Source organism: Neopelma chrysocephalum, unplaced genomic scaffold (genome assembly GCF_003984885.1).
Source record: "Neopelma chrysocephalum unplaced genomic scaffold, ASM398488v2 Primary Assembly neopelma1_96657, whole genome shotgun sequence".
NCBI lineage: Eukaryota > Metazoa > Chordata > Aves > Passeriformes > Pipridae > Neopelma > Neopelma chrysocephalum.
The window spans coordinates 1,327,591-1,341,070 of record NW_020925302.1 but is presented as its reverse complement, the minus strand read 5'-3'; the positions used below and the strand labels follow the sequence as shown (position 1 = coordinate 1,341,070).

General features: G+C 37.9%; 1 protein-coding gene across 7 annotated transcripts in view; it reads right to left on the bottom strand.

Annotated features, from left to right (window-relative positions):
- TRPM3 (transient receptor potential cation channel subfamily M member 3) overlaps positions 1-13,480 on the bottom strand; it is a 424,598-nt gene that overhangs the window by 72,223 nt on the left and 338,895 nt on the right. For all 7 annotated transcript variants that reach the window (XM_027708978.1, XM_027708976.1, XM_027708977.1 and 4 more), the window contains one exon: positions 861-933. In XM_027708978.1, the coding sequence (XP_027564779.1) occupies positions 861-933 (73 nt within the window). The remainder of the gene's footprint in view (positions 1-860; positions 934-13,480) is intronic.

Genomic DNA, 13,480 nt, shown 5'->3' with positions numbered 1-13,480 from the left:
AGCACAAACTAGTCATGACAGCAACGAGATGACCATGGTGATTGATGCACGCAGTTTGTGAAAATCTCTTTTGGGGGAATACCATTTGAATGGAAGGCTAGAACCTACCAGTCATTGTTTAGGTGAGTATCCTTCACTGGGAAAATTACATGTGCTTTAGAGCCTTTAAAATCTCACCTGTTTCTGTATTTGCAAGCAGATACTAAATTACCTGATAATACAAGATTTTGAAGGAAGCTAAGCTAAATGGTGGGTCTGCAAGACCAGGGTCTATAATGAACTGTAGCAACAGAAGATTTATTGTGAGAAATCTTCAAAGAGTGTAAGTGTAAATTGTAATGGCTTAGAAAGATTTAACAACCTGTCAAGTTTAAGATAAAAACCCCTACGACATCAATAGCTGAATTCTTAACTCTACCAGTGAGGCTGGAAGGAATACCACACTATTTCCAGACTTTCCTAGGATAACTACAAATAACATTCTACTTTGACAATAGAGCTGGTTTTATCTAAATGGATGTTTTAGCCATCAAGGTAATCTAAGTCTGAGGTTCTTAGGCTGTCTTCTTGTGAATACTAACCTTTTCAAGTAACTGGTGGGGGGTCACCACTGATGATTCTTGTGACACATTTGTGATTGGGGGTGGAGAACAAAAATTCAGAAAGGAATAACACCAGCTGTTTAAACACTAAAGACAGAGCTGGGTTTGTATAAAGCATTTAGGGCAACAGGTATACTTCAGTTTCATGGTACAGATTTGCCATCTTGATAGAATAGATATCATCAATAAATGAAGGTTTCAGCACAGCACAGACACAGACTGGATTGATACAGACTCAATGTGGGGTGAAACTGTTACCTTTTAGTAGTGCTGTCAGGATAGCTAAATCAATATCCTGGTGTCCTTCCGATCCCATGCGAAAAACTGTGATCTGAAATGTTAAAAGACAATACTGTTACTGAAATCTGAGTAATTTTTTAAAAAAGAACATAAATCAAGGCAGCATCACTTGATTGTCAAAATGTTCTGATGGCTACAAGATGATCTTACTTTATATAGGAGAAGTTGATCTTACTTTATATAGGAGAAGCTTATTAGACTAACATATCAACATTAACACATGAGTATTAACATATCAGTATTTTTTATGACATAAAATTTACTAGAGAAATTGTATTAATAATCATACGGGTAAAGTAACGTATTTAGTGATACTTCAAGGGTGAAATTAGAGATGAAGCAATGTTTTTCTACTAAATAGAGACATTAGACTTAGTGTTCCCAATAGATTACAAGGAGGATTTAGGTATATTATGAGCTGTGGACCTGATGGAAGGCATATGGCATTGAATAAATATTGTCAATTGAAATTAGCAATATATTCAGTGATTGACCTTGTGATTTCATATAGCAGAGAGTTAGATAAATAATCTACGAATTATGCTTCTAGAAGGTCCAGAAACATTTTTAGCCATGTATGGTCAGTGACATTTCACTGTAAATTACAGGGTTTGAGGCAGTGGGTAAGATACACAATTCATAAAGAATAAAAGAATGAATATAGTGCATCTGCTCTTTCTATCCAGATTCACTCTTGGTTAAGACTGCACTGAAACATACAGAAGTGTAAATCCCCTTCCTCCTTTTGTTGCCATGGCAATAGTTGTTCTTGGGCTTCTGCTTCTTGTGAAGCAACAGAGACTGCAGCTTTTTACTAGTGCCTTCCCTTTACTCACGAAAACTATGTCATCATTTTGATCTGAATACCTGTTATCTTGCTATGTTATGTTTTTTCTCCTGTCAGTATGGACTGTCTCAATTATTTTAATTTTTTTTTAATAGATACCTTTAATTAGGAATTGTGTAAACATATTTTATACCCATATTCAGCAACCTATGTTGTTTCCATGTTCCTAGATTGCTATTCATACAGCAATATTGAACTGGAGCAGCATCTGGTATAGAGCAAACATCAGGGCACAAAGACCTGTCTACTATCACAGGGGAAGGAGATCTATGAAGTCTCAAGGCTAAGGCAGCACTTTTGTGATAAGCTTCAGTTTGACAGTTGAAATAGTGCTGCAGAGCATATCCCAGGAAATCCAGTGTAGCCTTCCTGTAGCACCTATTCTACCTTCATTTGATCTTAGAGGTTCAGGGTTTTCAGAGGGAGCTAAGAGGATTTGGCATCAGTGACAGTAGTATAGCATCTTAGAGGCTAAAAAGGCAAACTGGATAAAGTAATAGGAAACTGTCTTAGCTCAATTAGTCAATTGATTTAGATGATGTCTAAAACAATTAATATAAGAAAGCATAAGTTAGGCAACCTCCCCAGCTAAAGTATCCTGTTTTCAAGTTAGACCCTTTAAAGTATTGCTGAGACAAATCATAAATGACACTTTAATGAACTATTTTCTCTCTCCCTCCAAAATTTGCAGATGTTTCTGGCAAACTACTTGATGTCTATACCCATACCACAACTTTAGAATAGAGTAGAATAGAATAGGACCAGAATAGTCAGAAGACACCTGCAACAATCATTTAGTCCAATTGCCTAAACAAGAGTTAAAGCATGGTATTAAGGGCATTGTCCAAATGGTTCTTAAACACTGACAAACATGGGCATCAAGCACCTCTCCAGGAAGCCTGTTCCAGGGTTTGATTACTCTCTTGTAAAGAAAAGTTGCATGATAATTTTCAAATGTTTTTCTTATTTCTTCAATGACTGGCAATGAAGCTTTCTCATCAGCGCAGTTAGTCTACCCACAGGTAATGTGGGTAGAAATACACATTTCTGCGTATTTCTCATCTCAAAACAAAATCAATATGGGAGCTGATGAGGTCAGACTCTCTACTGTACGTGGTCATGATGTGCTTCCCATGTCACAGATGACAAACTTGGAGGTGCCACCACATGGAAAAATGTCCTTCTTATTCTTAAAGGCCAAAGGTGAGGCAGTCTGCACACTGGGGACTGAACACACTGAACAACAGGAGTTCTGAAGAGGAATAAAGAGCATCTCAAACAAACACAAGCTCAATGAAGTCCCAGCTTAATAAAGAGGCATTATATAAATTGCAAGTACTGAACAGCTTATCACCACAGGAAAATTAAAGGAAGTACTTTGCATATATTAGATCACATATAACCTTAAACTTCCAATTTCTCTTTCATTCCTTTTCCCTGCATGCATCAGAAAAATAAACCCACTTCAGCAGAACAAAGTGTTGCTGTAGTAAAAATAAAATAGAACTAACTTCGGCACATTAGGATAAAAAGCCTGTCTTTCCACAGCAACTGTTGCTTTATTATTATTTTTAAGATGCTTAGCATAACTCAAGTAGTAAAATAAAGAAGATAAACAATGGCAAGAAAAAAGAATGGAAGTTGAAAGAGTACTCAAACTCATACCAGAATTATTATCATTTTGGGATTGTGTCCAAAATTTAACTAGAATTTTAGACAGAATCAAGGAAAAATATGATAATTCACAAAATCATATAATCATAGAATTGTTTAGTTTGGAAAAGACCTCTGAGATGATGAAGTCCTACTATTAACCCAGTATTGCCAAGTCCACCACTAAATCACGTCCCTAAGTGCCACATTTGCTCATCTGTTAAATACCTCCAGGGATGGTGACTCAACCACTTCCCTGGACAGCTGTTTCAGCTGTTCAAGATTCGCTTGACAGCTTGATAACTCTTTCAGTGAAGATTTGTTTCCTAACATCCAATCCAATCCCCCATCTGCTGCAACTTAAGACTGTTTCCTCTTGTCCTGTCACCTATTACCTGGGAGAAGAGACCGATCATCACCTTGCCACAACATCCTTTCAAGTAGTTGTAGAGAGTGATGAGGTCTCGCCTGAGCCTCCTTTTCTCCAGACCAAACAAGCTCAGCCTCTCAGCTTCTCCTCTTCCAACTTGTGCTCCTGATCCTTCACCACCTCCATTGCCCTTCTCTGGACAAGCTCCAGCACCTCAATGTTTTTCTGGTTGTGAGAGACCCAGAATGGAACATAGGTCTCAAGACGTGGCTTCAGCAGTGCCAATTACAGGGCACGGTCACTGCTCTGGTCCTGCTGGCTGTACTATTGTTTATACAAACCAGGATGCCATTGGCCTTCTTGGCCACTTGGACACACTGCTGACTCCTGTTCAGCTGGCTGTCAATCACATGTCAATTTAATTTCAAAATGCTGTGAGTTCAGTATCTCAAAGACTCAGCTGGTACTGTAGACTTTTGCCTTTTCTGAATGTCCAGAATCTTTTAGGACAGTAAACAGATATATTCAGGCTCTCCTTAAGGATTAGATAAACTGTAATTATCCGTAGCTGCTTTTTGTCTGTGGCAGATGCACTTCTCCTGTTTGAGGTAACCAAACTTTTGTCCAGGCAGAGGCACAGCAAGTAGGTCTAACCAAAGTTAATCCTACTGCGTGAAGCTATCAGTGAGAACCCAGCACCAAACCCAAAAACCCACTCTGGCTAGAGCCTAGGCTGATAAGCAGATGAAGCTGCATGAACACAGCAGAAAATCTGACTATGAGTTGACCACTTTACACTATAAATATCTGTGACCACTTTACACTAGAAATATCTGCAGCCATCAAGGTCTTTCGAGCTATCCCTCCACAGCAGCTGGCTGGGTGGCAGCCATCTCTCCTTGAGCAGAGATGCAGGGAGACCTGTTACCTGACACCAGACATTGAGGGGTTGATAAATGACATCTTTTTGCAAGCATGCAAGATTTAAAATGTATATAGCAACCTTTAATTTTTGTAGTCAGAGGCACAGGGAAATACAGACACATACTAAAGTATTTATGAAGACTTCACGCTTAGAAATGTTCAATATCTCTAGGTATCAAAAAATCTGTCTGTCTTGCTGAAGACCTATTGTTCTGGTGTTTTCTTTTCTCCCAACTAACAGGTAAGAATTTTATATTTGCAACATGTTTATGTAATTTCAGAGTCATTAGTGTATCTCACAACTTGCTAGTGCCATTTTCAGGTATATTGGTAGGTGAGCCTCTACAGAGAACTGAGAAAAAACACATTGGTGCTGTTAAAACAGGACATTGACTGGAGCCCTGTTAGAATGGGCTATAGATGCTACTGCATTAAAAAACTGCTGTGCTAAAGGAAAATATCTGGGTCAGTAACATCTATTCCCATCTACCTCTTTCTGGATGAATGTCTGCCACTGAGATGCAAAAATAACAGTAAAGTAAACACTTAGAAACCCATTCAATAACTCATTACTAAGAAAAAGAACAAGCCATTTTCTAAGACACAGTGCCTAAGGGCTTTTCATCTACCTACTGTAGACCCTTTAAGCCTGTTGTTGAGTCCTGGACTTTGTACAACTTGAGTGAAAAAAAAAAAAGAAACCCAACATAATAAAGCATATATATATGGAATCCAGGACATTTCATTATAAAATAATAAATTCTCTGAAGTGTGTGTTAAAAAGTCATATATGCTTAAGACCTCCTTACCCTGCCAAAAGAAAACAAGGGGTAAGAGTTGCAGTTTTAGTCATACTACCACTAGACATTCTTCTGCATTGCTGTGAAAAAGGAAGATTAGTTTAAACAGAAATTTTCTCTAAGCTGATCTGTTTCACACTGTAGCTATGAAAATGTTTTCTATTCTCCTGAGCACAATAAAATTGTTTTAGAGAGTATAACTACCATTTACCCTAATCAGCTATTTCTTTTGAGCCAAAAATCAATGTACAGCCAAAAAAGAAGAAAACCCCAAAATCAAGTACTCTTTTTCCTCCTAGGAATCTCTGTGTAGCTGGTATTTTCAATTGTTGATGTTAAACTCGATTATTGTAAAATAACAGTTTATTCTGTTCCTCTGCCACCACTTTGGGTATTTTGGGGATGGTCTTTTTTCAATTTCCTTCTTTCTTTCCTCAGTGTTCACTGGCTTGAAATGACTTTTTTCAGGTAATTACCTGAGTCATCTAAGTGAACAACTGTGACTTCCAAGAGAAAGCTCTTTTTTGAAACATATTTTCTTTTCTTCTTTACAAATATAATAGAAGCTGATGATAACATCCCCACAAATACAAAACTCTATTGCACTGCACTTGAAGAGTTACATCTTCAGATAAAGATACATACCTGAACTAGATAACAAAAATGCTTCTGAATCATCAACAGAGCTGCAAAAATCAACCAGGTGCAAAAACAGTGTTGACAGATACCCAGATTCTTGCTAAATGTCTTGATTTCTTTGAGTGGGCCCATAGTGATCTACTTGCCAAGTAGAGTAGCAGCTACTTTCAAAGCCAGAGGCAGCTGGACAAGGGCCACCAGCTCTGCAGTGCTCCTTTCAAGAGGATGTGCTTGGAATCCAACAGTCAAACTTGTGTCATAGACTACCTTTCATTTGCTTCCACAAAAACTGCCTGAGTAAAGTGCATAACAGTTGCCCTTAAAAGCACAAGGGACACATGCCTCCCTAGCCCCCCTCCAAAAAAATCCAAAACTAACCCATGAACAAACAAACAAACAAGAAGCTGGAAAGATCCTCTCTCTACCTCACTGAAGATTTTACCAAAGGCTCCTAATGGGAACTTTCAGGAAAATGAACTACCTGTCCTCATTCTTCCTAGGAAAATGTGGTAGGAAATCACTGAGCCAAAGAAGACCTTCTCTGCAAGCACAGTGATTACAGCACACTGTGCTACTTGCCAGTGATAATTACAGCCCAGCAGGGCAGAAACCCAGTTTTCAGGCAGTGCAGGTAGAAAGCAAGTGAAAACTAAAGAATCAGAAGAAAGAAAGCAGCAGGATAGAAAGCAAGGTGGGAGGGGGTTGAGGGGAGTGCTGGGGGAAGCAGGAGGAGGGTATTATCTAACCTTGGACTATATCAAAAGCACTTGTTTTAAAACTGCTCTGCTTTCTGTTTAGAACCAATTCCATTCTTGTTTGACAGGTTACACCCTTTCCTTTTCCTGTACATAGTTTCTGGCTCTGCAGGGTCAGTTTAACCTTATATGATTCATTCATTCATTTGTTTTCCTGCCTCAATGCTGAACGATACCACATTGAGCTTCTATAGGCAGTCAGGTAACACTGTTTTACCTGAGAGCAGTGAATACCAAATAGACTTTCAGAGATTATTCACACACTGAGTGACACTGCCAGTTAGGATTTCCCATGTTCTATATGAATATAAGTGCAGGATTACCTTAGACATTTAAATTACAGCTGTCCATATGCAGTCCATAATGGCAGCTGCCAAATCAAAGGACCAGCTAAGATAAGGATACTTCAAATAAATGCTGAGGAGGGAAGATGATGTGAAACAGAAGGCAAATGAGGTCATAAGTGAGACAACCTCTGCAATCGTAGGAGCACTGACATACTTAAGAGAACAAATTACTGGTTGTGATAGGTTGCAACGGGTGCTAGTAATTCTTGAAACTTGTTCCCCTACCCTCAATAACTGTTCACATTTCTGTCCCTTACAAATCTGGGTGAAACCTGTTGTGTGTGGAGACGGCAGGACCGGCACAGAAGACAGGCAGAAGCAGTGCTAGTGCACAGATTAGCAAGTCATATAGACCTACAGGAAATTCCTTGACACAAAAATAGAGTCCTCTCTAAGCCAGCATAATTGTGTCATAGCTGGATATATAAATGAATAATTTTCATCAGTATGAGCTGCTATACTGGAACAGTGTGTACAGGTTTGTATTCAACATGGGCAAAGTTGATTTTACCCTTGGAATGAGGAGCAAGAGCAATAGGTAGTAATCATTAACTGCAGATTTCCCAGGCCATAGGATGGAAACTAACATAAAAAACTGTTTTGAAATAGTTTAAAACAGTGTCTGGTGAAATAAATGACAGGACACAAAATTTTTTCCCAAATACCAGCATATTCACTTCCTCTTTTAATGCCTTTACTAGTCAAAACATGAGTCCTTGCCTCCCACCACAGCACTTTTTTCCTAGGATTTATTCAGAAAGACTTCACAGAGATTGAAGAGCTTATTCTGTTTGTGGCCGGTATAAGGGCCCAGGATTAAATTTGAATAGCTATGCAGCATCAGGCTGCACTTGGTATTTTTAAAATATTCTATTACCTGCCAACATCTATTTTTTACAGTACAGTTAACCTCAACCACTTCAGAGTATGAAGAGTGAGTAGAAACATGCTTAGATTTTTAGTATGTTATTTGTTAGAAGAGGGAGGAAAACCCACCAAATCAGGAGGGAAAGTGCACAACTGCATAGAAAGACATTTTATCATCTGTCATGAAGGAGACAAGAGATGATGAAAAACAGTGCTTTAAACCTCAGATTGACAGTGCCTGCTGCTTAGACAATGGACAGCTGAAGATGAAGGAAAAAAAATCAGGGTAGAAGTGATGAGAGTAGAGAAAGCAGCCAAGTGTGCTCACTTTACATACTTAAGCATCCTAAGAATGCTGCAAATTATCCATGCTTTTAAAGATGGAGTTGTTTCTCATTATCATTTCATTATGACATCAGTAGAAACTATATGGTGACTTAAAATTAACTCAAAATTTTTTTTCTGCTGCCTCCAGAAAATTTTTGAGTGTCTTTAAATTTCACTTCTGACAGGAAAGAAACTTTTCATCTGCATCTCAGTTACAGAAGTCAGAAAGAAAATATCTCCCTTTACTACAAAAATGCAGATGCAATTGTGAATGAAATGTGGAACTCTCCTGTTTTAGAACACAGGTTGATTCAGCAAAATAGGCAATTACTTCCAGAGTACATGTTGACATTTATAATTTAGTTAGGCCTACCTAAATATTTCAGAGGAAAATTACCCTGAAAAGATAAATGAGAGTTTGATAAAACCAAACATTAAAGGAGGTCAGTTATGCAAAGTGTCAAAATGGTTCAGATAAGAGGGGAAAGCATTTCCTTTTTTCTTGGAAGGAATAATTCTGTTTAACACAGGGGAAAAGCTTCTTGATGTGGAGGCATAACACAGATCAAAGTGAGCAGGTGAGTCAATGCATAATACTGCAGAAGAAAGGGGATGTCCAAATAAGAGGAAATTCAGGAATAGAAAGATTAAAGAGAATTGTGTTTAGGGAAAACTTAAATTAAGTAGTTTGCTATTCTGAGGGGTACAAAAGAGAATTCCAAATGAGGAAGTACGAGGGAGCAGATATGAGGGGAGAAGTTTGAATGTTGTTTGCAAAGTTTTTAAATTTTACATCTCTTTCTGCATTGTGCCAGCACCAACATTTCATGTTTTAATCTTCCATAGACTGAATATCTGGTAAAAAGCAGGGAACAAGCAAAACAATCAGTGCTTATAAAAAAGGCAGCAATTCTGCAATTAAGGATCTGTCATTTCACAGAAGTTACTGTAAATTTTTGGCTTCCCCTGTATTTGGTACCTTTTCTTCCGCAGCTGAGACACCATTAATGACTGAAGAGAACAGACTGTGGAGATCTCACAGCTTTGTCCCATTTAAAAGACTTTATATTTTATTATGTGTACATACTGTTTAAGTCTTACAGCACTGTCAATATTTTGCAATGGAATATGCATATTTTCCAGTGGAGTAAATAACCAAAATGTTTTGGTAGTAAACCCATTTGTTTTTCCACATAAAAAAAAGTTTCCTTCAGGTATGTTAGGACATTTATGACTGTGTTCAGACAGTGAAATACCAGTCTCTGATTTTAAAGTTGTAGATACGTGAGTAAATATAAATTGTAGGTCACAAAGCATACAAACAGGGAAATACAAGTCAGATGTTGTCTTTTAAATCACTGGGCTGTGCACATAAACAACTGTGATTTCATGCAGACTTGCAGTGTTGAAACTTGTTAAGAACAGCCAAAAAGAGAGGAATGGTTTTAAGTGCCAAGATAGACATTTTCATTCAACCATTGGTGTGACCCAAGGTCTTCCATTACCCTGATTCAGACAAGAAATGTGGAGGAAATGTAATGTAGTTCACTTTCTGCATCTTCTGTTACAGAGAGAATTCTTGGAGGTATTGGCAAGATACTGACATTATAGATATTCTGAAACATGAAGTGACTTAAAGAAGTAGAAAAAGACCCTATCAGTACAATGGATAAGGTAATTAAGCTTTATCACCTGAAAGACTGACATCTGAAACCCAAGTAATAGGAGTTAAGACCAATTGCAACCTAGTATATAGGAGTTTATTAACCCTACTGTCTCCAAAGCAGCTGTTGTCCAAAACCTTTGATCCACTGTTGATATAAGAATCATGCCTAGGTTACAGCATATCCTGGGGAACAGCATGAATAAAATGCTTTTAAAGGAGATATTAGTTGCCATGTAACCCCATCAGATGGGTATTTCTCTCAGAAATTGCTCTTCTGACAGATAAGCAAGCACCCAAGACTGGAAGGGTTAGAGGAAACTTCTATCTATGTGTGTGCATGAGCTCCTAAGTAAGACCCATGTATGGAACATTTCAGCTTTATTTTTCATTTAGTGTCTCAGTTCTCTCTGGTCTCTGTGAAGGCAGCTCATTCTGGGAAACAAAGAACCATCAGCAAATCATAGTCTTAGTTTCATTCTTGACTAAATGGGCTCCTTTGAGCACCTCGCCTTGAATCTGCTCTACTGCTAAACTAATAGTCCTTGGTAGGACAATTTCTGTTTAAAAAGCAAAGAAGACTGCTCTCATTCTGGGCTTTCACTGAGATAATTTAACCTGTAGCCCATCTTTTGCTCACAGATATTAAGCAATGTAAAACTGAATTGTTTTTCAAGGCAAAGTTCAATAAAAAAGCCACAAGTTATGAAAAGAAGTTAATCACTGAGATGGCTAGACCTAATATTCTGTTACTTTAAGAAAACAAGAATTTGGTTTGGTCATTTCCACTGCTACATATACTGAAAAATTATGTCTTGCAAGTCACCACCCTAAAAAATGTTGTCAGCAGGACTTATATGCACACAGATGTCTTCTAATCTGAATTGAAAATGCTGACCTTAGAAGGGAGTATTGTGGGTTTGTTGGGCGGCAACAATATTAAAGTCGGGGACTTCTGCTCCATGTTAAACTGCAATATTCAGTTTTTCTTTGCAATAAATTTTCAAATAGTCTGATAGTGCATGGATGCCCAGATTGTTCTACTATGGATGATGAAGACACATGTCTCTTCTGTATTTAGGTTGACAATGTCATGACAACACACAGAAACCAAGCAGCAAAAATAGGTACAAACCACTGGTTTCCTAGCTGGTTAGCTGGTGAGACTAAGTAGGCAATTCTTGGAAAAGGTAGCTCACTAAGTGTGAGATATTCCTACAGGACAGTAAATTTGCAGTTACTGCATTATCTACAGAGAACCTGCATGTCATACAGTGAGGTCCTCGTCTATGACTGAGATATTACAGCAGTAGCAAATGGGTCTCAATGCTCCATCTGAAGCCGCAAAAAGAGTAATTATATTTTCTAAGAAAGACAAAAGAAATTATGACTTCCCAGACAAAATAGAGCCAGGAAGTAAGAAGGTTTCTGAACATTATCAGGGAAGTTATAAACTGCATTGAACCCTTCCAATTTCCTGATTGCAAACTTTGCTCTATATTAACTATTGTGGAATTGCTGTGTCACCCGGTACTGTTCTGCCTTCATTTTCTTTACTTGGACAATTGACAGAGCTGTACAATGATTCAGTGTGCATTTCCCAGTATTACCTGTTAATAGTGTAAATGGGGTAATGGATATTTTCACAAGTTTATATTTTTTAGAGGGAAAAACCTCATTCTAAATTTAATTTCTGTACCTGAAATTTTAACTACAAAGTATTTAGGAAGATAGGAAGAGAAAAGATTGGTAGAAAGGTGCATTAGTGTCTATTAGGTGACTCCATCATATGCACCAAATAAGACAGAAAATATCTCCTTACTGAGTGTAAGCAACAAAAGGAATACTGGTCTTCACAGAAGTGTGCTGTAGATGGCACAGTAGAGGTTCAGGATGGATGAAATAACTGCCTAAATTGTACTCTTCTGCTTCAGTGGTAGGTCTGACAATTTTGTAGTTTCTATTAGCAGAAGCCCTACTTTATCTTATATAGCTGAAAAGCAGAGTAGGATCTAAAATTTTTTAAGGGTTCAGTGTAATACAACAGCTGTCTTTGGGTTTTTTATTCTGGTGTTTTGTGTTTCGTGTGCATTTTTTTTTAATATAGCTCTTTTGCTTATGGAAGTTGTTCTCTGAATTACTGAAATAAAAAACCACAATCCTGGTCCTAGGATTAGATTTTATTCTCTGTGGAGTCAATGGCAAAGGCCAGCTGACTTCTTGGCAGCTGAAAACTCAAAATATGGTTTGATTTCCTTAGCAAAGGAGAAATCAAGTGAGGTTTGCAAAATTAAAAACTATTAATCATATCTTAACACTTACAGATGTAGGACCTAAGTACTAGACTAATTCTGTTTATTTGCATGGAATGGATAGGAGGTTTAACCTTCATCAAAATGAGGAAAGTTGCTACAGTCACTCCTGAAGTGGACTGGCACATCTTCTTGGATGTAGAGAACTAATTACCATCAGTACACTTCATGCTGGAAATCTCAGAGTGTTTCCATGGGAGCTGTTTCTGCAACCAGCAGGCCAGCAGTTACATGATGCTTTCCTGCTCCAAATCTCTATTGCCAAATTATATGCTGTTCACAGCAACTATGCTGCAGGAACTACAGTTGACTTTTACTGTTTGAGAAGTCACCAAGCCCTTTTCCACTGTCTATATAAGAAAAAAGATGCCATCAGCATAAAAAAATATTAGCTGAAATGATTTTATTGAAGAAAAATTTCTTCTAAAAAAGTAGATCTTAATGAACTTTTAACAGCTGGGAAGGGCCAAAGAAAGCAAGTGATAATATGCTGCTAAATTCTTAAAAGTTCACCTGATTTAGCTAATACTTAATTCAGATCACACTGAAATGTATGCTAGTAAACAGCTGCAGTCGGTGTTTAATTAGCATACAAATTCCCTGAGCCTGCACATCCAGCTGCAAAGCACAATGTTTTTTGCAGCCAGTATGTGAAACATGGACAGGTTTGCTCCAGCCTTTTCAGCCAGAAAACTGAAACCATCAAACATCAATAGATCATATCTGAAGTCCAAATAAAAAAAAACTGCTGAATCACTCAGCAGCTTCCCAATTTCACGTAAGTAACCATTAAGCTGAGTCAAAGCCCTGCACTAGTGTGGCACTTTTCGGATTTGACTATTGGCCTTGCAAGACAGCCTGCTTATATACTGTGCATTTTGGGACAATTTGGATCCATCTCCATCGGAAAGAAAAGCACAATAACAAGCACCTTCGTGATGCAGGTTGTCTTAGTCTTAGCTCAATGCACTCAGCTACCTTAGCATGACACCTGCTTGTTTCAATCTGACAGCACCAGACTCGCAAGTTACATATTAAGGCATCTGGAATGACCTATCAGTACATATATATATA